At 37.0% G+C, this 24910-nt stretch overlaps 1 protein-coding gene across 2 annotated transcripts in view; it reads right to left on the bottom strand.

Annotated features, from left to right (window-relative positions):
* The window catches only part of CDK12 (cyclin dependent kinase 12), an 84692-nt gene that overhangs the window by 27688 nt on the left and 32094 nt on the right, over positions 1-24910 (bottom strand). Inside the window, exons 14-15 of one of the 2 annotated variants that reach the window (XM_087713456.1) lie at positions 18290-18357; positions 18023-18103 (exon numbers count right to left, since the gene is read on the bottom strand). In XM_087713456.1, the coding sequence (XP_087569582.1) occupies positions 18023-18103; positions 18290-18357 (149 nt within the window). Of the gene's footprint in view, positions 1-18022; positions 18104-18289; positions 18358-24910 lie in introns of those variants that run through there. The other variant, XM_087713457.1, reaches the window with a different exon arrangement.

Genomic DNA, 24910 nt, shown 5'->3' with positions numbered 1-24910 from the left:
AGTTGTAGGAAACACATTACATTCTTTAAAACATGAAACTACTGACTGAGTAACATAAATTCCAAACTATACTGTCCAAATTCATTTTTGAAAATTTTAAATCATTTTGGTAGTAATAAATGATTAGTCTTAAGTGCCGAGTGCTACCATAAAAAACACATTGCCAAAGAAAGGGCTCTTAACACCTCAGAAATTGCTGGAGAGGGGAAGGTAGAAATGCTCCTTTATTTGGTACATGTTTTAGTTTAGTACAGTATTCCTTAAGATAGGAAGGTTTGGAGCATGCAACCATCCCGTCTTGAAGTGAAATAAATTTCAGAGGACCATAGCAGCTTTAATTCTTCAGGCCAAATAAATCTCCAGAGGCTTTTTGGCCCTAGCATCTGGTACCCCTAAATGTCTGCCTGGGTAAACACATTCCAATGCAGAGGAGGCGGTGTAGACCAAGCTAGATGAAATCTCCCTGCCACACAATTGCACTTTCTTCCAATGACACTAAATATTAATGAGTGGCCTACATTAAATCCACAAGCACCTGACTCTCCCTCCCCTCTCTCCTTCTGCAGGGCAACTGCCCTGGCACATCACCGCAGAAACCATCATCTTTACTAGCAGGAACCCATCCTCCCCTCCTTCCCTCTGCCATCCCCTCCCCCCACCGCCAACTGGGGACTCGCCAGAAGGCAAAGGGAGGCTGGTGCAGCTGAGCAGGAAGAGAGCAGCACCAGCTGTGCATTCATTTCCAGAGGTTTAAATTCTGCCCAGCCTTGCTATTCTTCCGTTCAACAGAGGCAGTGAGATTATAAAGTGCTAACATTGGGGAGAAGGGATAGGACAGGCAAAAAAGAGAAATAGGGTGTACCTGTGTCTGTGGGCCAATCATATCTTCTTTGAAGAACCAGTGCAAATATTAGCACCCTTCAATCAAACAGCTGCCATCTGATTAGGCAAAAAGTCATGATCTAGCCAGTTCTTTGCCCAATGGCACATCTGTTCCTGGAAACAAAAGGCAGAAAGGAACAAAAAAAGTTTTTTAACTACTATACCCTAACTTATCCCGTGTTTTAGTTTTAGCTATATACCAAATTAGGGAAATCAATAGCTTGTGATTCCAGCCTGCCAGAATATATTGGGTGGCCTCCCTAGATTTCACTGATAACTAAACAGAGTTCTAAACTTGCAAGAAAATGCAACTGGTAGGTTAATCTTGAATATAGAATAAACTCTTCCCCAACAAGGTGTCCTCTACCTTCAACGATTATCTGCCAAAGGCAACAACCTCTACAGGAATTATCTATTTACTGCATTTCATTTTTGGAATCACTACTTCACTTTCTAGACAGCTAATAAAATATATGTAAAACACATTAAAAAGCACACCATAACAACAATAAAATATATATGTACAATAGATTGAAGATTTTAATTCTTGTTTCACATTTTTTTTTATATTTTCCCCTTATGTCCCCTTGGTCAGCTAAAACCTGCATGCTAATGAACTAAGTCAAAACTGGCCACTGGTGAGGGGAGATCCAAATTGGCATTTCCTACCTTACTTTTGGTTCCTCCTGTCTCTCCCCCCCAAACAGCAGGTGGGTCTGGGAAGGGCAGCTCCTGTAACAACTTTGAAATGAGCTCTGGAGGACAGCTTGCCAAGTAAAGCCTGAGGGAGGCAGACTGTCATCCTCCCCCCTCCTCGACCTATTTCTTTGGCTACTTTATTGGTTGTACTCATTTCTAGAGAACCGTATAAATCATCAAAAGGCCTTATAGTGCCTGCCAAAGGAGTATATTAGGTTACCTAAAAATCTGTGAGCTGTACAATGTGGGGTCCCTTCCTGGATTTGTGGCCATTATACAGAGAGAGTAATTAAGTGTACAAGAGAGTGAAAGAGGGCGGGAAGAGTAGGGTGTATTAGTGTAAATGTCAGGCTTCCATTTCCTCCCCCAAATTAGCCACTTTGTCCCTTTGTTGTTTTTTTTAAGGGGAGGTGTTTCATGTACCAATTTGATCCTTAAATGTCCATAACAATATGCCAAACATTGGGCTTCTCCTAACCAGAAATCCTGGGAGCCATAAAAATATTCTCCCATCCTAACTGCAGGAATATTGCCTACTTCTGGCCATGAGAATAGATCCCAAAGGGAATCCATATCTTTGCTTCAAAGAGATGGTTGGCCTCTTCCGGTAGATCCTCTTTTATTACACACAATTATATGCAGACACATGAAACATTATTAATACATCCTGCCATGAAAAGACCTTTGAGCCTTGCTGCATGTCTTCCCAAACAGAGAAGAAAGATATGAAAACTACTGTATGGATACATAAAAATCTCATTTTTTTGGAGGCTAAAGTAAAAACAAGTTGCTCTAAACCTGTCTCAATATATCTATCCTGAAATTCCTGCCTTGTCCCTAGAGATTTCTTCCCACTGGCCAGGGCTCATCCTTAGAAGTAGGGAAAGCAAATTATTCTCTTTGATTCCTTGCCTGTCCTACACACACATCACATCCACACACTACCCATTTCCCTTTATGCTGTGTTCCATCCAAACAGCCCAAAGTGGTCCTTGATTGATGGCAGTGTTTGCCCGCTAAGCGCACCCTGCGGTCCAATCCTTGCACATTCCCCAATTCCTCCCCAGTCCCTATTCAAAGACCGACTGTGTCTCATGTCAGTCCCTGAGGTGCTATTAATTAAAAATACATCCAATTAAATGGCAGGTGAGGACGTGCCATACGAGCTCCCTCCCCCTCCTGCTTCGATTGGCTCATCTGTGCTTCGAATTGAACAAGATGCAGAGAGAGGCTACAGGAGAGCTCTCTGAACCTGTGCCAACATAGGCCATGCCAGTCTGTTCGGGTGGTGCTGTGAGTGTATGTTGCTGTGTGTGCATATGCAAAAGAGATGTGGCAGGCTGATTACCATAGCCAATGGTTGGCATTATTATAGTTTGTCAGCTGCGTCCTGCCCCATTTTTATGCTTGCTTTCTCCCAAATACCAAATGAAACTAGGGGGGAAGAAAAGCTTATCTAGTAGAGAGAGAGAGTTTGCTAAGCCAAACAACAGATTCATTTAAAATAAGTCTGTAGAATGGAGGCCTACAGGCAAAGTTTTGGCTATCCATTTTAAAGTGTGATGCTAATTTCAATTTCTCCTTCGCAGTTTGGCCATTGCCTCCCAATCTCCTTTTGCCAATTTTAGCAGCCTTCCTTTTTCTTAACTACAATATTCTGATTTTACTTCAGTTCTCTTTACTTCGGTTCAGTCTAAATTATTTTTCTCAGCCTGGCTTCTGTAACAGGAATCAATTCCCTAGACCGCTAATATCCCTGACAGATGGGCATTGTGTCACATGCTTATTTTAATAACAATAATCGAAATATAGTATAGAAGTGGTGAGCCAAAGACAGGCAAAATATGGAACCTCTGAATACTGATTTAGTCAACAATGCTAATTTTACCCTTCTTGCGGTGGTACAATTGCAAAATATCAACCTTTTTGCCAAACTGGTGATACCTTTGTCTCCTGCTAAAAGCAATAATTCAATAACTTTACCTTTTACTAATGCTGAGATAAGAGAAAATATATGGAACCAAACAAATATTTCAACAAGTTAGTTCTACATCAATATCAGTCATCTTGTCATATATAAACATTTTTCATGAGTTCTTTCTAAGATCTGGTTAATAGTTATGTGTCAGCAGATAGCATGACAGCTAATTCTATGATCCAACCCATACGTTTCTGAAAGAAAGCACTGAATATAGGGAGATTCATTTCATGTATTTGAAATGTCCTATTTAAAGTAGTATAATCCATAAATTCTATAAATATATTCCCTGGTCGTGCAGAATATACAAGTAATTCAGATTAACTGGTATTGATCAATTATATACTTGAAAGTAAATTATGTTGGATTAAGCCAGGAACAATGTTTTTAAATGCCATTCAAGGATAGATAGAAGTATGACTTAATTGCCATATCTAAAAATTACCAAATTCCAATCAAATATGAAGTTGGCATTTTACATTTCAAAAGTTGAGATAGTAACACTGAAAAAAAGATTCTTGGGCTGAAAACTGAGCTTTTTTTGTCAGACAAATGTGGCAACATAAGTATTCCTTCTGAAAGTGGTATTGAATGGAGGAGTGCGGAGCAACAGAGAACACATCAGAATAATCTTGCAATGGCCAAGAAAGGGGGTGGTTGTTTCAAAAGTGTTCCATTTTAGTTTTGGAATCTGCCGTATTTCTTGCCGACTTCACATTCCTGCTAATTGGAGATTTTAATCTTCAGCGACTTTCTGCTCAGGGGTGCTGACAGGATCACCAGCTGTGCAGCTATTCCAGCAGCAGCGGCTTTTTAATCAAGCCATCTTGGCAGGGAAGGTGGGATAGTGGAATTGGGGAAAGGGAGGGTGAGGTTAGGAGGATGAGGAAGGTGAGAGCTTGGTTTTGCCCTTCCCCACTCCAAGGGCAAAGCTAATTTGTGGAGGGAAAGAGAAACTGGTTTTGCCTTGCAGAAACTAAGAGTAAGTCTTGGCAGGATCCCAAGGACATGAATTTATGCAGACTGCAGTTTCCCATCAGCCATATATTAAGAGAGTAGATTTTTAAATTACATCAAGGAGCAGAGAAGGAAAATCCTAACCCTAAACCTTTTTGTAGTCATCTTTAGCTATTATTTTAGAAGGTAGATAGCAATTTTTGGTCTGGTCTGGTAAGGATAAAGAAACTGAATTTCTCCTCACAGCACAATCTTTCCTTCACAGCCATGATTCAAATACTGAGGAGACACCTCAAGAATTTATACTGGAGTAGGGGATATACTAGTCAGATCCAATATTTGCTACTAAGTCCCTATGACTCATGGATAACTCCTATCTGTCACACTATTTGATTCATGGCATTTAATGTCCTTCTAATCTGCTTCTCATACAACATGGGGCCTAAAGTTCATCAAATAGTTTGACAGAAAACAACATCCTTGATTTCCTCCAGTTGCCTGGTAAGCATTTTGGTCTTCTGCAGATGGAGTTCTCTTCCTAGCTGTCAAGTCTTATCATTATCATGGCAGATTTTTTTCCTATAAAATTTGCCCTTTTAGGGAAAAAATTATCAGCTAGGGCAAGCATCTAAAATTCACAGCTTGGAGGCTGCAGGCCTCCCTTTCAATTCCTGCTACAAAACCTTGGTGAACTCCGACATCCATACCAATAGCTTCAGCTTTTATTTGAGAGAATAATTATTTTATTTAAGAGGTTAAAGGAGAAAATGACAGAGAATTATCCTATAAATGATATTTATTTTTTAAGAAAACTATAATTAAATTAAGTCCAATGCTCTTTTATTTTTCCCCAACCCGAGTTTTTAGAATGTTAAAAAAGCCTTAAAAGATTTCCAGACCCCTCATTTAGGAATCATTCAGAAAGAGAAAAGAAAGTGCATTACAAAAAAACACAGATAATGTGCATAAATTTGCATCTGCTATTTTATATGCATAAGTGCCAAATTCAAAACAATTATGATAATCTAAATGATCATATACTTTTTGGCAAAATGATAGTATGGTAGTGACTAGGAGATCTCTGCACAAGCTGTCTGCTGATTTGGAGGGAAATGCTTTTAGGACTCCTTATCTTTAAAGTGGATAAGGATTGATCTGTATTTCTTGTGGAATAGATACTTTGTACCCTTATATCTTCACTACATATTTTGGCAATCATTGTGCTTATTGCAGTGGCCTAGACTGGAAGATGCTTGCCTCCCACTTGGGAAGAGTTCAATCCTAGAGGTTTCTTTTCTGGGGTGCAAAGAAAAAATATCTGCTGTGAACTCTGCATGGCATCAGGAAGGGCATCTGGCCAGTAAACACTTAGCTTCATCCAGTCACCCTGATTCTACCCCAAATTAAGGGATTACAAGATCGTAAAAAGGGAATTTGCGTTATTGTGTGTGCTGAAGCCAATAGACCTCATATTCTATTCTAAAGAAAGGTGGAGGAAACTATTAGAATTAGTAGTTTAGTTGTAGTTTATTCAATTTGTATGCCGCCCTATTTCCGAGACACTCAGGGCGGCTAACAACCAAAGGGGGAAGGGGATACTATGAGTATCTATGATACTCATACCATTTTTATTCATTTTTTAATTTAACCAATTTATACGGCTGCCCATCTTGCAAATGTAACTCTGGGCAGTTAGCACACACATAAACAATAAAAACAATGCTCATAAATACTACCCTAATAAAGAATAAAAATTTACGGAAGTTACTGAGGGTAAACCCAAATAGAGCAATTAACAAAAACCTCTCAATGGGGTATCCAACGGTCTGACTATCAGGAACACTAGACTCATTAGATTATCTTTTTTTAAATGAAGGGCCCTTTCTGCTGGATCTAGAAGGATAGGCAGAAACAACCAAAAAAGGTGGTCTTGAAAATAACCAACCCCATGCCATGAAGATCTTGACAAGCAACATATTGTCACCTAGCGAGTGCCAAACTAAGCAGAGGTTAATATACCATTTCTCAGGTTCTAATTCAGCACCAAAACTATGACACCAAACTTGCTCTTTTGTTATTTTAAGTTGTGATTATTTATACAGAAGTAAGTTCAATTTTGAGTAATGTATTTAGAATAGAATATCAGAGTTGGAATATGGAGGTCTTCTAGTCTAACCCAATGCTTAGGTAGGATATCCTACACCACTTCAGACAAATAGTTATCCATTTCTTTCTTTAAAACTTCCAGTGTTGGAGCATTTATAACTTCTGGAGGCAGGCTATTCCACTGATTAATTGTTATGTCAGTAAATTTCTCCTCAGTTCTAAGTTGCTTCTCTCCTTGATTAGTTTCCACCCATTGCTTCTTGTTCTACCCTCAGGTGCCTTGAAGAATAGTTTGTCTCCCTCTTCTTTGTGGCAACCCCTGAGATATTGGAACACTGCTATCATGTCTCCCCTAGTCCTTCTTTTCATCAGACTAGATATACCCAGTTCCAGAAACCGATCTTTATATAGAATGGCCTCCAGTTCCCTAATCATCTTTGTTGCTCTTCTATGAACTCATTGTAGGGTCTCAATATTTTTTTTACATCATGGCGACCAAAACCTGAGATACAATTTTGCGTATCTTAAACCTCACTCAGACCAGGAGAGAATCTTTGGCAGACCAAATATTGTTGAACTGGAGTTGTAAGAGTGGTTCACCAATGGTTATGTTGAATGAAACTGCCATGTTTACTTATACTAGACAACCCAAAGCCTCCTTACTATATCTTCACAATAAGGATTCCACAATAATGTCTGAAATTTATTATTTTTGTCCTGTGGAATTTGGGAGAATTATTGTCTGGGGAACATACTGAAAATACTACATCAGAAACAACTCCTCTACTACATTTTACTAATCTAGGAACTCCTGTTTCTTTTTTTTTCTTTTTTTAAAGAATGGTTTTAAAATTAGTTTAAGTCTATTTTATTGCTGGAATTTTTAATCTTTTATGTCTGAGCTACCACAAAGGATAAGGACAATAAGAATCCTAATGTATATTAAAACATTGGTCAATGTGATCAATACAGAGAGAGGTGGAGGGACTAGATTATGCAGCAGAAACAAACATTATAATAGGTGAGATCCATCTGGATACAAAATAGAGGATCAAGAAGCTTTCAACCCAAAGGGACCCTTTTTATTTCCCATTAGAATCCATACTAGTTTCACTCATCCCATTCCCTCTCAATTTCAGGTGTTCATTGTGCTATGTTTGTTTGTATTTGGGTTTAACTGGCTGTAGTTTAGTTGTGAGCCTCAAAACAGCAAGGACTATTATTTTAAACTCTGTAGTTCTGTATGAAAAGATCTGGAAGAGTTGGACTCAGCAAATACAGGATACTTGGCAGAAAAGCTGCTATGGGCAATACTCCCCATGTTGACCCTCACAGGGGCTACACTTACTATATTTTGTTGAATATAAGAATATAAATATTAAGTATATTTTATTCTGTTTCATTACATTCATTAACTCTCTTGGTCTCCATTTGTTACTATTCCCGTTGCTAGTTTTAGCTTATAAGCTCTATAATGGCAAGGACCTGTCTATTTCTGTTTTGCTTTAGTTACAGAGAGTGTTCACACAGCATTTTAAGCCATAATGTGTTTTGTTTGGCTTGGACTTAGCTGATGTGAACCCAACCCATATGCTGTGAACATGGCACTCTATATAATCAGCTGACATGCAAACATATTGCTCTCCATACACTGGAGAATGTAATTGGAGTTGTTGTTTGGCCAGTTTGGATTTTCTTTAATGTAAAACTAGGAAAGTGGGAAAGGTATTTTTCTCATATGCAGCCGAAACAAGGAAATTTCTTTTGTTTTTCTTTCTTTCTTTCTTTCTTTCTCTTTCTTCCTTTTGTTCTCTTTCGTTCTTTCTTTCTTTCTTTCTTTCTTTCTCTTTCTTTCTTTCTTTCCTTTCTTTCTTTTTAGTGACAAGTAAGTGACTTGAGATGCATAATGATTCTCCAAGAATCTTTTTTGTCTCTGTATTCAGACTTCTTTGGCTCAAATATCTCCCTTCCTCAAAATGGTAAAAGGAAATGAAACCAAAACAGAGGTCCAATGGAGTTAACAAGCCATGATGATCCGAAAGTGAGATGCCAGAACTTCCTGTGGAAATGTTTGGAAGTTTTGTTGATGTGAGCTGCCCTCTTGTGTCTAAAAGAAGAATGCCAGTTGCCAATTGTCATGAAGAAGAAATCAGCCAATGACCCATCTTTAAAGATCTGCATTTAGTTTATTGCACAACAATATTTTCTGTAGTACTTTTTGTTGTCCAGACTTACTTAATGTAGCTTACTTTTATATTTAATTTATACAGCATTTCTTTTTTATCACTTCTCAGAAATATAAATTATCAATTCATTTAAATTTTTTTAAGTATTTCTTTTCCTTCAGAGAAACCATTTTTAGATGAATAAAAAATTCTAACCGAAACTACTAATAACAAATATTAAAAACCAAGTTAAAACAGAATGGTGGTCATTCTGAAACAGCCAGCAGATTAAGAAACACAGCATGACAATATTTAAAGATCTTCAGCTTTATAAGGGGCAACATTGTATACAATTGTAAGCAATTACTAGCAGCATAACTGCTGACAAATGTCCTCAACTCTTAAGGTGAGGACAAAGAGCAGGATCATAAACTGAATATAAACTGGAAAATTATGTCTTTCCAAAGATTGTGTCTCTTCACAATTTATGACAGCTTTCATCAACTATGGTGACAATGCATGATGATGACACAGTGATATTAAATTCTTACATAGAATTCAGAGACTTGTGGAAAATTCACTCGAAAAAGGCAGAATATGGGAAGAAGAGAATTATGATGCAATCTTAAAGAAGTAGGATAAATGATAAATTTGCTTGTAACGGCTGTAAGTATTAGGAGTTGTTTCTTTATATGATTTTTATTTACTTTCTTTTTACACTTGTTTTATATTTTTCTTCACTCTTTTTTCTTTTCTATAAATATACACTGCATATTTGTCTTTCATTATTGTAAACAATCTTTTATTGAAATTATTTTTAAAGAGAAAAATGTCCAATTCTGTCTCAGGCCATGCCATATAATTAGGCAGTTGTCAAAATGAAATCTCTTGGACTTCTGGATCAAAAGCAAGAATATAAATCTAACAAATAAAACTACTATGGCTAATGGGAGATAGGAGTTCAAAGAATAACTGGAGTCCTACAAGTTTCACAGTCCTAACCTGCACAAATAGGCAAATATTTTACTGATACAGAAAGAATCTGGATTGATAAAGACTGCTCATAGGAATATCACTGATTCATCAGTTCAGACCTAACTCTATCATTGCTACCTATAAATTGCTGATTCAAGTGAACCCTTTAATGAAGTCATTTTTGCTTTATGCAATAAAATACACCACTCTTTTAGAAACTTTTAATAACCTCAATGGTGATAACATTGCCACATAGGTAGTCGTCATTTTGTCACCCCAACTGTGACCAACAACTTGTTAAGCAAAGCATTTGTTAAGTGAATCCATGGCTTTTCTTATGATTCTTACTTGGAGTTTTCTTTGATTTAAGACCCATGGAGGTCGTAAATGCAAGAATTTGTAATGAAGTCACCTTTTCATCAGATTGTGAATGGTTACTAAATAAGGGGATCATTAAGGAAGGTCTATCTATAACCCCACTGTCCAATAATCTCACTCCACTAGCCCTTCTATTATATTGACCCTCTAATGGTATTTAGGACAGAAGTATGGATATGGTTCTGATCTAACTAAATTTTTAACAACATTGTATTAATTTGGATGGTGGATTTGGAAGATATGTGGGTGGCAGCAGGAAATCCTGAAATGATTTGGTATATTGTTTTAACACCCCATCCCTAAATTATTGTGACTGAAGAGTTCTTGATGAGCCACTTATTTTGAATAAAAGGTATAACATTAAATGATAAAACTGGTTTTATTCTTTCCTTCCTCTGTCTACACTGTAGCGCTCCTTATATAAAAGCTTGATGAGAATGAATATCATTCCACAGACATGCATACACTCTCTTTCTCTCATATATACAAAAAAAAAAAAACCCACATAGACACACAGGGGTTTTCATGGTGCTGAACTGGGAGGGAGGAAAAAAATCATCTGCATCCTTTTTTGTTTTTGATTAGAGTGCCATCTAGTGTCCATCATTAAGTTAGAGCAGAAAGTATACAAAGAAATTTAAGATTCTGTATCCATGCATTTGTCAATCAGATACTGTAATTCTGAAAGCTGAATAGAATAAGACCTAATTTGATGTGGAGAGAAAAATCACACACACAAATCAGATAGCAAATAAGTTGATTTTGGCCAGAAGATATGGAGGAAAATATTCCAGAAAAAAATGTAGCCCTGGAATTAGCTATTAGCCATTATTGTGCTAATCTAGGTGCTTAGGGCATCAAAGGAAGGGGGACATCAAAGAGTTTTTTTTCCCTTAGCTGTCATGACCTTAAATCTAAAAATGAAGTTTAGATTGTTGTAAAGGGAATTATGTTAAATGAAAATCAGTTTAGATTTTCCTTCCTTCCCATCCCATCCCATCCTGTCTTCTCCCATGCCTTTCCAAGACAAAAATGGTGGGTGCTAAGGGCCATTGAATTTAGATTAATAAAATACAGCATGCTTTAATCAAAAATACAACTCAAACAGCATGTTTTAATTAAAAAAAATACAACTCAAAGACAGTCCAACAAGAATGCAGAGATTACAAACATAAAACTTAAAACTAATATATTCCTATGAAAAAATTATCCCATCCATTTAGCCTACCTAGGCTTGTCTAGTCTAGATGTTCAGCCATGTCCCATTGATGTTTTTTAGTAATTGGGATGAAAAGGGTCTTCCCACCGGAGAGGAACAACCTCTCCATCAAGGTACTGTTTGTTCAGAAAACCAAACAGAGCCTACAAAGCATGCAGTATCAATAGTTTTTAGAGGTGGCTGGCAATAGGATAATTAGGAAAAAGTCCATCTCATTGTCAAATAAAATGTTTGATATTGCATTACTATTTTGATTGGTTTATAATAATTTATTGCTTTATTACTTCGATTTGGGATGACAAAGCATATCATATATCCCCAGAAATAAGACGGGGTCTTATTTTCTTTTAAACCCCGAAATAAGCACTTGGCCTTATTTTCAGGGAGGTCTTATTATTTTTGAGGTGCAGGAGACAGCGAGTGTGGCCACCTCATGGCTGCTGCAATATTTTTGGGAAGGTCTTATTTTCAAGGGAGGGCTTATTTTAGTGCATACGCTCAAAAGCCCAATTGGGTTTATTATCCGGGGAGATCTTATTTTCAGGGAAACTAGGTATATAATTTTAAAATTATTACCGAATTTATACTGCTTATTTAAAAAAAATCTCTGCTCAAACTTTCCATTACTAAGCAAGGCAGTTGTTCCCCATTTTACGAACTTTTTTGAAGTTGTTAATCACTTTAGTTGTTAAGTGAATCATGCAGTTATTAAGCAAATCTGGCTTGCTCATTGACTTTGCTTGTTGGAACTGCCTGGGAAGGATACAAATAGTGGTCCCATAACCCTGGGGCAGCACAATTGTCACAATACATGCCAGTTGCCAAGCACCAGTATTTTGATCACATGACTTTGGGGATGCTGCAACAATTGTGTGAAAATCAGTCATAAGTAACTTTTTTCAGTGCTATTGTTCCTTCGAACAGTCAATAAACAAATGGTTGCAAGTCAAGGTATACCTATAATATGAACAATATGCTATATCTTGCATTTAAAAATAAGAATCTTATTAAAAATAAGAATAAGAATTTTGATTTTTAAAACTTATACTTTTAAAACTAATATCTTACAGCATTTAAGAGGTAGTATTCAGCTGGTCTGCACTGGTTCTCTCAAATTGGTGGCGGAAATTTTGCCCAGTTCAGTGAACTGGTATCAATGGCAGGCTGGCCATGCCCCTGAACCGGTCCCCCCTGTTGCTCACCACACTTGCCTGATTGCTGCTTGCTCGCTCCGACACTTTGCATACCAGCTCTCAAAGAGGAGGTGGCTGGCTGCTGAAAAGTCCTCCGGTCGGCAAAAAAGCTGCTGCCATCGCCACCATATTTTTCGTGCATGCACATCCCATTGAAGACTTTTTAGTACCCTGTGGCCAGCCGCTGCCTCTTTGAAGCTGCTTTGTAAAGTGGCTCTCAAAGAGGTGGCGGCTGGGAGGTTTCTTTGCCAGCCAGCCACTTCCAGTAGCAGTGGCTGGCTGGGGGCTGTTAAAAACTCCAGTAGGCTTGCCTTCTGGACTTTGTTGCTTACTCGCCTTGAAAAGTAAGCAACCAAACAGGTGGTGTGGGAGGAGGAAGAGGGGAAACAGGGGCGACTGGCAAAGGGAAAAATCCTACAAATTTTCCTACCTTTTGCTGTGGGCGTGGCTAGGTGGGAAGCTATGTGACTGAGTCGGTGTAAGTGGCATCAAGTTGGCCACGTCCACTCAGTCACATGCCCCCCTCCCCAATCTAGCCATGCCCACCGAACCGGTAGCAAAAAATTTTGGAACCTACCACTGATTTAAATATTTATTTTTACAGTTTATTATGTTTGTTGTGTTGACAGTCTTTTATGCTTGACAATGTTCTTTTCAAGAATCAATTCTGTTATTGTTTGTTAAAACAAATAACAACAAATTATATAATGAATTAGAGCCAGTGAATTGCTGAGAGCTAATTTTCATAACTAATAATATGTATACATGTGTGTGTATATAATCTTTCTGTATGTGTCTATTTATGTGTGTGTTAGATATCAATTCATTACAAATGAAAAAAGCTATTCCTGGATTAGGGCATACATTTTAACAAATGGAAGTGCAGCATTTATAAAGAACAGAAAGCCAAGATAATAATAAACAACTTTTAACACAACAAGGTAACACACCAAAGGGAACAAGACACAGTTGCCCCTTTTTGCCCTCCTTATTTTTATCAGCATTAGAACCATTAGCAAAGAAAATAAAGAACATCAGGAAAACTCCTGAAATTTTAAATTAGCAACTCAAAACTTTTATTGAAATTACATGATGACAAAATTGCATTTACAATTACCAAAGCAAAACACTCCTTAGCCCTCTTAATGAAATGTATACAACAATACGGACTTATGCCAGCTTATGGATCTAATAAAAAAAACCTCAAATGCTGATATGAAATTTAGCAGAGGAAGAAAATAGAAGTGAGGTTTAACATTGCTGCTAAAAAGATTAAATATTTAGGACTTTGTATGACCAAAAACAATCAGGATTTGTATAAAAATAACTACCTACAGCATTAGAAAAAATACAACACGTATCTCCAGATGGGAAAAATAAATTTTACTAGGCTAAGTAGAACTGCAGTCATTAAAAATGAATATTTTACCAACACTTTTCTTTTTTGAATAATTCCAGTACATATTATTAATAAGATATTAAAGGATTGACAGATGTACTGAACTACATATGTGCCAATAAATTAAATTCAAAATTCTGCAGAACTAAAAAGGGTGAAGTGGATTAATGGCTCCAAACTTTAAATTGTATTACAGTACTAATACTAACAGGTTAAGATAGTTTTCATAGAGACCAATATCTCTTGATCACTCAGTTACATCTATAAAGGAGACAGGACTTTCAAATGGTTTGCTTGAATGTCTCTGCTAGACATAACCGAAAAAAATCTATAAGAGATCATGCAATAATAAATTATGCATTGGGGTTAAAAAAAAAACAGAAAAAGGATCAGTCCAGAATCTCTTCCTATTTCTATCATATGAATTTTATCAAGATGAAGGTCCAAAACAATTGTTCAGCAGAGAGCTAATACTTGGTTCATGTTGCAAGATTTAATTATTTAAATCATTCAAAACAATGACCTAGTTTAGCCGATCCATATAAGTACTTCCAACTCCAGCAGAGTATTAAAAAGTGTAGAGGGGAATACTAAAAAAGTTGACTAAATTTGAAAAATCTGTAGTACATAACTCAGAACATATTATTGAGTCATATTTATAGAGTTCTGATGCAGTTTGATTCAGGATCTGAACAAACAAAAGACTATGTTTAAATGGATGCAGTAATAGAGATGCAACAATTGGAATTTCAATGGAAAAAGAGTGTTAATTTACCGCAAAAATGTATTCAGAGAGAATTGATATAAAGCGAGTTATTGTGAACGTATCATCCAGTTTGACTACTAAAAGGGACAATTCATTATTTTAAAAGTTGATGGAATTGAAATGAGCAGTTATTCAGAACTGATGATAGCAACATTAAGTTCAACAATTCTGGAAAACAATTCGTACTAGAATGAAGCAAAATTTAAAAACTGAATTCCCATTTCAACTTTTTATATTTTTATACCAAATTTTATCAAACTATATGCATTCTCATAAAGCACAGTGAATTGTCTTTATGTATGATAACTTCTACAAGGATACTACATGACTGTGTGTTTTGTACTAAAAAGATAACCCGATTCCTTCCAAAATGGCTAAGTTGTGAAAATAAGTTTCAATGTCTAGAATATATTCATACCTTAAAATTTAACAAGAGATTTCAACTCAAACTGAAAATCATTCTTAGATTATAATTTAATACATAAATTGGCACAAAATACAAGATTGAAATTGTGCATAATATCTGTATTGCAGTTTTATGAGATAGCTAAATCAAAATAAAGTTTTAATAATATAGACTGAATTCAGTATATTATTCTATTCTATAATTTATAGAAAAAACATATTTAACTATTCAAAACTAATTAATAGGATAGTATAAAGATAACTTTAATGATATTTTAAAATCCCTGGTTTATTTATTTGTATTACTTTCTTTTACTCTTTTTTCATCGCTTTTTGTATACTTATTTAGGTATTTTCTTTTAAAAGTCCAATAAATAATTTATAAAAGATAAAGGAAGGAAGGAAGGAAGGAGGGAGAGAGGGAAGAAAGAAGAAAGGAAGGAAATAAAAGTCAATTAAGGGCTGGGAGAAGTCCTGAAGCTCTAAATACCTGCTTTAATTTCATCTCTCTAGCTCTGGTGACTAACATGGAATTGTTCAAATGTGGACTATTTGCCTCAGCTAGCATGGTAAGGCTTTCTGAGGATTGCAGTTCAAAACATCAGGTTTTTTACCACTTCTCTTCTCTGACAAATGCAGAAATGGCTCCAATATTAAGCACTATTCCTCCAAAATGCCCTCTTCTATCAGACAGACCTATTCAGTTCCAATGGAAACACTGAAGCCGACTGAGAAATGTCTGGAATGCGTGACATCTTCACATGCCTCAATATGCCCAAACACATTCTTCACCCTGGACTTTAGTATGCTTTGAATATTATTATTTAGATTGGGAATTGGAACACGGCATTTCTGCACCCTCTGGAAGACCAAATACAAGGGCAGGGCTGAAGTACTCTTGCTCTTTATTTTGCAAAATGTTACTTTTCCTGCCACTGATAATATGGTATATCTTCCTAAAATCACTGATGGGATTTATCAAATCTATTAAGGCTTGGTTGTTTTAAAGTTAGGTTGCTGAACAAACTATAGGATCCTAGTATATTGTGTAATGAAACCATAATGGTTAAGTTCATAGAGCCCAAACCAGGGAAACTATATTTTTGTGGGAAGGTTTGTTTTTTTGTGAGCGATGGAGTGCAATATTGTATGAATGATCCATTAAGATCATATTTTATATCCCTAAGTTACTTAATTTTTACTAGGGATGTTTCATCTGCATTGATGAGGGATATTGCAATTGTATATTGTATATTACAGGGAATAATTGAATTGAATTGAATTGAATTTTATTATTTGTATGCCGCCCTTCTCCGGGAAGGACTCAGGGCGGCGAACAATTCAAAAAGGGGAAAAGGGGGAACATACAACGAAATACAGATAATTAAAATAAGCAAGAGTCACGCAACCATACAAGTTGAGAGGGGAGGGAACTCATCAACCCCAGGCCTGCCGGCAAAGCCAGGTTTTGACGGCTTTTCGGAAGGCCTGGAGAGAGGTGAGGGTCCGAATACCTGCGGGGAGTTCGTTCCAGAGGGCCGGAGCTGCCACAGAGAAGGCCCTCCCCCGGGTAGTAGCCAGGTGGCATTGGCTAGTAGATGGAACCCGGAGGCGGCCAACCCTGTGTTATCTAATGGGTCTGTGGGAGGTAATTGGCAGCAGGCGGTCTCTCAAGTACCCAGATCCAATACCATGAAGGGCTTTATAAGTTACGACTAGCACCTTGAAGCGTATCCGGAGACTGATTGGTAACCAGTGCAGCTCGCAGAGGATAGGTGTAACGTGGGTGTACCGAGGTGCACCCACAATCACTCACGCGGCTGCATTCTGGACGAGTTGAAGTCTCCGAATACTCTTCAAGGGCTGCCCCATGTAGAGCGCATTGCAGTAGTCCAGTCTTGAGGTCACGAGGGCGTGAGTGACTGTTGCGAGCGCCTCCCGGTCCAGGTAGGGACGCAACTGGTGCACCAGGCGAACCTGGGCAAATGCCCCCCTGGTCACAGTCAACAAATGGTGTTCTAAGGTCAGCTGTGGGTCCAGGAGGACCCCCAAGTTGCGAGCCCTGTCTGAGGGGCGTAGGTTTTCACCCCCCAGCCTGAGTGATAGAATATTGACCAAATTCTTGGGAGGGAAACACAACAGCCACTCGGTCTTGTCTGGATTGAGTACAAGCTTGTTAACCCCCATCCAGACCCTAACAGCCTCCAGGCACTGGCACATCATGTCAACCGCTTCACAATACCTGATAGAGCCACCAGTACACAACTGAAATAATTAAAACATTTAAAATTGTGACTTGATAAAGTTGTTTGTTTTACTATGGATGAGATAATAAGAAATGAAGAATGATTACTGTCATAGGTTATTCAACAGGTTTACGGCAAAAACAAAATCTCAGCAAGGAGTCTTGTTCACAGCTCCATTTCTTAATCATGATCCTTCACTAGTTTCAAAGAACAACCCAGTTCAAAATATGTTAATTTAGAAGAGATATCATGGAATTGCAGAAAAAGACTGGGAAGCACTTTTATTTTGTTCAATATGTGGTTGATGCAAAAATTATTTTTAAAAACTGACATACACTCTAGATTAATTTTCTGCTCCTGTAGATATTATATATGGTAAACTTCACCCTACACTGATTGTCTTTGTTCCGAAGTTACGATTAGACATAACTGGCAACTTCCCTACATACCACATAGCTTGCCTCAACGGCTTGACCTAGAATTATTGACTCCACTAGGGGACAATTCTATACCAGAATGCCATCAATAATCCAGAAAGTGTGGAAAAGCAGAAAAATAAAATCTCATTGGTGTGGAGCTAATGCAGTAATCACTGTATGTAATATCACAAAGTAATATACTGGGGATAACAGCTTATACAATACAATTACTTACAAACTTTGGTTCTCCTCTCCCTGAAGAGCACGCTTCCTGGGCTGAAAATAGACTTCTTTTGACCAATATCCAGAATTTAACCTGTAGTTGGGGAAAAAAATAATTTTGTTGTTGTTATTAAATCAGCTTAATTCAGATAGATGCAGTCAAGAGAATTCATGTAGCATAATGATTAAAAGCATGATTTAGGAGCCAGCCACCCTCCCACCCATTCAAATATTTGCTCAGCCTAGTTCCAATTTCAAGCAAAGTTCACCAAAAACTCACTTGGAGGCCTTCCACAAGCTGTGTTCTTTCAGCCTTCAGGGTCTGGTCAGAGCCTCCTTCCCTGGTCTCTAAGGGAAATCTCAGAGTAAGGGGTCAAAACCAAGGACCATATTAATATTTTTATATTTGGCTCAAAAAAAGCCAGGTCATATTTTTTTTCTATGCTGGCATACTCCATCCCTGCTCCAAGGCTACACCTCCCAGTAGGCTGGACATTTGTTAGTCAATTGTGAGCACAAGAACAATACAAGCAAACCAGCGGTGCAATTCAGCTGGTTCTATCTGGTTCAGGTGAACCGGTGGCAGTGGCGGCGGGAGGCTCCGCCCACCTCCCGTTTTTATGCTCTGTTGCACACATGCTCACATTTACAACCAGTAGCAAAGGTATGATGATTTCACCCCTGAAGCAAACCTTAATGATTGCAGAGTCTATTACTGAAATAATGTCATTGTCTTACATTATTAAAAAAAATTAGAAACATAAATACTAAGTTTTATAGAGCTGTGATACTGTAAATAATTTTCTACTGCATAGATCAGTACTGTTTTAAAATTTCTACAAACATTCAGATTTGTACATCACAATTTGCAGTCAAACATCAGCAACAAGTGTTTGAATTCTAATGGCAAAGCATTCTGAACTAAATCCCTGCAAATTGTATGTCTGTAGAAAATGTAAGGTGCCATAGATTGGCAGAATTATGGAACTTGGCACTGGAAGGTCCCAGGTTTGCCTGATTTAGATGTGCAAATAAGTTGGCACAAGTATGAAATAACACTTTCATACTTGTTAGTCAAGTTAGTCCTTATGTACTGGCAGCACTGTATACAACTCTCAAGCAATACACATACGTGTGAATCGGTCCAGTAACTGAAACAGATATAACAAGTGTTTGTTTAGGCAAACTTCACTCTGGAGGAAAATCAGCACATTTGTGAGGTTTATTAGGACTGTTAACAAAGTTGTGCCTTAAAAACAGTAAGTGGAACAAGGGGTCATATAATAATTAGGCCCACCTATAAATCCGTTTGGCCTTCTTAAAGGTGGCATATATATATAATCTTCTCTACAAAGCTCTTTAAACCTAAAAGCCATTTCTGTTGAAAAATTATGCCTTTTTGTTCATGTGTCTTTAAGGGGTTGTGCTTATCTTCATACTTGGATTACTGGAGATGAACCAGTTTGCTTGAGTGATGGGGAGGATTACTCTTTGAACTTGAGATAGCATTCCTTAGCCTGGTGCCCTTCAGGTATGATGGGTTATATATCTCTCAAAACAACAATCTAATTCTAGTTGAAAATTATTGAACTGAGTTTCCCAAAATACGAAGTATACAAGACTTGGAGTAATGTGCTTTAGATATAGCGGTCAAGATGGAAACTGACCAAATAAATGTGTTTTTTTTTAAATCCAAATATGATTGTTGCACTGAGCCTTTTTGTTATTTTAAAATTGGGGCCTGTTCTGTATGGAAATGTGGATTTTCCCCTGTACAATTAAGTTTATGAGTGTGCTCTGTCACTATAGCACAGTGCAGGAAAAACAACCTCATAGCACAAACACAAATATGCATACCACTGTCTTTATCACTATCACCAAAAGGTCCTACTTTCACCCATGTTTGTTATCATGGAGAAATGAACTATTCTAGTCTTGTGAGAAGAAACAATCACATACACCAATACAGCAAACACAAGAAACACGAAGCAATCTTCTTAGAGGGAGTTGGATAGACATTCTACCAAACAGGAGAAGAAAGAAGACTATATGTAATTAATGTTGTAATGCGTATTTAAAAAGAGGAACACTGGTTAATTTTTTGTTATTCTATTGTTAGTGTGCTCTGTGGTTTCATTACAACTATATTAGTCTTGCAGTTCAAATCTATAAATAACAATAATTCGTTGATGTCAGCTAAGTGCATGGAAAGTTGAAGTGCTGACTTCATTACTATGGAGACCTTGATGCTCTCTGGGCTTGGTTGTTTTCTTGCAGGTGTTTCATTACCTGATAGGTAACATCACCAATTCTTTGATGATGTGCACTGATGTTACCTAGTTGGGTAATGAAATGTTTGCAAGCAAGCAACCATCAAAGAAGCCAAAAACAAGATGACAGTGCCTATGGCGCCACCTGGAGAACTGATTTGGGGGCGTGGCAGGCCTGGGTCGCTGCCAGTTCCAGCGACCCAGGCCGCCAAACCACTATCAGTTCGGCCAAACCAGTCCGAACCAGTAGCCCACCACTGATGACTCCCCATGTTGCCAATTTCCTGTAAAAAAATCTACATAAAATACCAAAGGACATATGACATTCTGCTATTTACATTTGTACGTGTGTATATCTACATAGAGATATCCATATATACAAATGTGTGTGCACACAAGTTTGTGGTGCATATCATGGAAATCTGAGCCTTAAAAATGAAATACTGTTTAAAGGAAGACCATTCAGAAAAGTACACCATACCAAAATGTACAGCATATAGCTTCCCTTAACACTGAATTAAGGAAGCCTATAAAAAGGAAGGACAAATTTGATAGCAGGAAACTTGAATTAAATTTGCTTATGAAATATATACTAATAGGCACAATGACTCAATAAGGAAGCAGCAACAGCAGGATGTTGTGGTACCAGTAACTGAGTATCAATGTCGAGTAATAAGATGTGAAAGGTACAGGAGGGCTTTCCCTGGAATTAAAATCATGAATGCAGATTTGAGGCTTCTTGAAACTGTTTTTCCATAATTAAGAAAGCAGATTCCTAAACTAGCTAGTTGAATATACACAACCACAAAAAGAAGTACCATATATTCAAATAGCTAGATTAACTGCATTTCAATTTTCTGAATATTCTGTTTCAGTATTTCAATGGAGACATATGTCTCCATTGAAATACTGAAACAGAATATTCAGAAAATTGAAATGCAGTTATTGTGAATTAGTTTGCAGTGTATCAACTGCTAGTAAAATGCTAATTGCAAGCAAGTATTCACAAACCTGCAGATCAAAGGCTGGAATTCTATTAAACTGAATGTGGTTTCTGTCCAAATACATATATGATTGTGCTGTACAGATAGTCTTCAAGTTAGAACCATTCATTTAATGACAGTTTGAAGTTACAGTGGCACTGAAAAAAATGACTTTTGTCCATTTTTCACATTTTCAACTATTGCAGTACCCCTGTGCCCATATGATCAAAGTTCAGATAATTGGCAATTAGCATGTATTTATGAGTTAGTGTCCTGGGCGTATGTGAGCACTTTTTGCAATTTTTCTGACAAGTAAAGTTAATGGGAAAGTAGTGTCACTTAATGCAGTTGCAGTGATTCATTAACAATTGTGGCAAGAAAGGGTGTAAAATGGGGCAAAATTCACTTAACAGCTGTCTAGCTTAGCTAAGAAAACGGGCTTAATTTTGGTCATAAGTCGAGGACTACCTGCATAAATTGGAAACTGTCAAAACTGATGGAATTTGTGAATTCTAAACAAATAAAAGCAGCCTGCATTTGTATGAACAAGATATATTGAAGGGAATACAGACAGAATTGCTCTATGTAAGTCTGCCCACCCCTACTGTATCTTTCTCCTCTTTTGATGATTTTTAAAATAATGATTTTAGATCTATGGGAGATGGCCATAGCTTGACAACATTTCAAAAGAGACAAGAGTTTTTGAAGAAAATTTTGACTAATTAGCAAGGCCCTGTCCTTTGCTCTTCTGACTAGCAAAATAGAAACCATACAATTGAAACTGATGAAAAGTAAAATATGCCAACACTGTTTCAACCATATGGTTTAGACTAACCTGGATTATCTTTTTTCGGTGCAGAATTTTTATAAATATACACACAAACACTTCTGGTGCATGAGTGGCAGAGATGCTTCATAATATTGAAACTGTAGAGGCAATTAATCAACCACCACTGGACTATTTAAGCAGGATCAAGGCCTCGATGTAGCTTGCAATTTCTCACTTTGCATTCTTTATTCTTGAAGTTATAGCTTTTTGTTATGTATTTCTTGCACTGCCATAATAGGAGTTACGGGTAAATGATGGACTGTGAATAATGAACAACTTACAGGACAGAGGCAAAGACCAGTACCACTAGCACTGATATTTCATTTTTGTTTTCCCCTCAGTTTGCCCAACCCTTTCTCAGATGGGAACAATATATTTTTAAGATGTCAGATGCTGTTCACACTTGATATTGTCCAAGTCTGTGTCTTGCATTTGCTTTGCACAGAATTGAAAAACTATCTATTATTTGCCTGTACTATATCTATATATTGCATAGGAAAGATCAGTGAATTGACTGACCTTTAGGGAAAATCTGCCCTGATATCATTGATCTGAACTTTCAATGTATTTGCCAGATTACAGATAGAGGTACGCTCATCTTGGTTCACTGGAATTTGCAGGCAGCAACTTGTTTTCATTGCATTTTTCCAACACCAAAAATAGATACGGTCTTAAACCTACCACACTAGTATTAGCATGATGAATCACTAGAGTTTTTGGGTGGAGAGTTGTAGAAAATGTTGCAAGTAAGTAGTTTTACAATGATCCCTGAAAGTGCTATTGCTAATGTACTTAACAAGAAAAGCTAATGGTCTGTTACAGGAGTACTGTAGTTCTGAAGTTGTAACTGATAAGAAAACTCCAGCTTTGATAAACATAATCATTATTTTAGTAGAGGTATTCTGTCATATTATTTTGTCAAAAGGTATGTATGTGTCAGTTTTCCAACTATTTTGAAAAATATTAAATCCAAAGAATGGAGATACTTAGTATCTGATGACTCCTTCATATATGCAAGTAATTATTTGCAAGGAAGTACAGGTACTCCTCAACTTACAAGAGTTCATTTAATGACCGTCTGAAGTTACAACGGCACTGAAAAAAAGTGACTTATGACCGTTTTTCAAAATTATTACCGTTGCAGCATCCTCATAGTCATGTGATCAAAATTCATATGCTTAGAACTAGCATGTATTTATGATGGTTGGAATGTTATGGGGTCATGTGACCATCCTTTGCAACCTTCTGACAAGTAAAGTCAATGGGGAAGCCAGATTCACTTAGCAATCATGTTACTAACTTAACGACTGCATTGATAGTTAACCGTGGCAAGAAAGGTCATAAAATGATGCAAAATTCACTTAACTCTCTCATTTAGCATCAGACATTTTGGGCTCCATTGTGGTCTTAAGTCAAGGACTACCTGTAACAGGAAGCACCTGAAATTCCAAATTAGGGATTTATGCTAATCCGATATTTAATACTGACCTCTTTTTTTCCAAAGTTGGCCTATTTATATTTTCTGATATAAACAAATGAGATTTATATCTTCTTCTACCTCTTAGTAGCCTTTAAAAAATGTTCCTGCAGTTTCACCCAAGTTAATTGGATATTATAATTTCTTAACAGTACAGAGAATATTCCTTCAAAGAAGCCATGGCAATCAAGTTCAGGATACCATCCTACAGAAAGGAGAAGGTGGGGGTGAGGAAAAAAGTAATGGTTCAGGGTGAACTCAATTTACATCTCTGCTGAATAGTACTAATTCAGAAATCTTAATATGGTTCAATGATGGAAGATTTTAAAAATAGTTAAGATAGCTGTTGAGAATTGCAGAACTAGAGTGATCGTTTTCTCAATTCCCTCCCTTAACTGTACTAAATTTCAAAGCAATATTTTATTTCATTCAATGTACCAAACTAGGTACTGGTATTTGCAAAACCTTTAAGCCTGTTCTGCATATAACAAAGCATGAAAAAAGAGGGAGGTTGAAAAGACTCCCTTCTAAAAGAAGAAAAAATATCTTCCAAATAAATTTGCAACAGCAAATTCTTCACTTGAGGGTAACTTTCTACAGTGATTGTACTATGCTTCTAATTCAAAGGTTTTTTTAAAAGTGCTTTGAAATGCATAAGTGTGCATACATGGCAGCATTCCTTAAACCAAATACATTTTCCCAGGATCACAGAGTAATTCTAGAGGGCAACTGCAAGATCTCAGGGGGAAAAGTGTTATTTTTCTGAAGTACCTACTTCCTTTGGAATCCAAAATGCTGTGCAATTCTGGTTTGTAGAGTTTGATTACATGCCTCCAAGTTGATATCAATTCTAAATCACCACACAGATCTTCTCCATGACAATCTGTCCCTAATCTGGCCTTTCATGTCGAATGGTAGGAAAAAAAACTTGAAGAAGGTGATTGAATCTGTGATACTCAAATTCTTTCAGGTGAATACAAGAGAAAATGAATGGCCATATGGCCAAATGATAATTCTGTCTTTAGACAAAAGAAAGGATAGAAAGAATATGGAAGGATGGTGAACAGCAAAGGCATAATTGGGATACCAGGACAGCTTAAGCTTGCTAACATAAAAAACATCAAGAAAAATGCATAATAAAGGAGGGGGGATCAGAGAGAGAAAACCCTCCCTTTTATTTACCATATTCTGCACATAATACTTTTTTTTTTGCACATTAAGTATGAACTGAAGTTTTAAAAGTACACACAAAATTTACACTTGGAATTTTGCAAACTTTCTACACTTTGCAGAACAAAGAAAACAGTTGTTTTTTCTAATATAAGGTGGAACATTACTATAC

This window comes from Thamnophis sirtalis, unplaced genomic scaffold, assembly GCF_051295495.1.
Source record: "Thamnophis sirtalis isolate CommonGarterSnake01/CBP01778 unplaced genomic scaffold, rThaSir2_p1.2 scaffold_4, whole genome shotgun sequence".
NCBI classification, from domain to species: domain Eukaryota; kingdom Metazoa; phylum Chordata; class Lepidosauria; order Squamata; family Natricidae; genus Thamnophis; species Thamnophis sirtalis.
The sequence above is the reverse complement of the archived record's forward strand: the minus strand, read 5'-3'. Positions and strand labels throughout refer to the sequence as shown.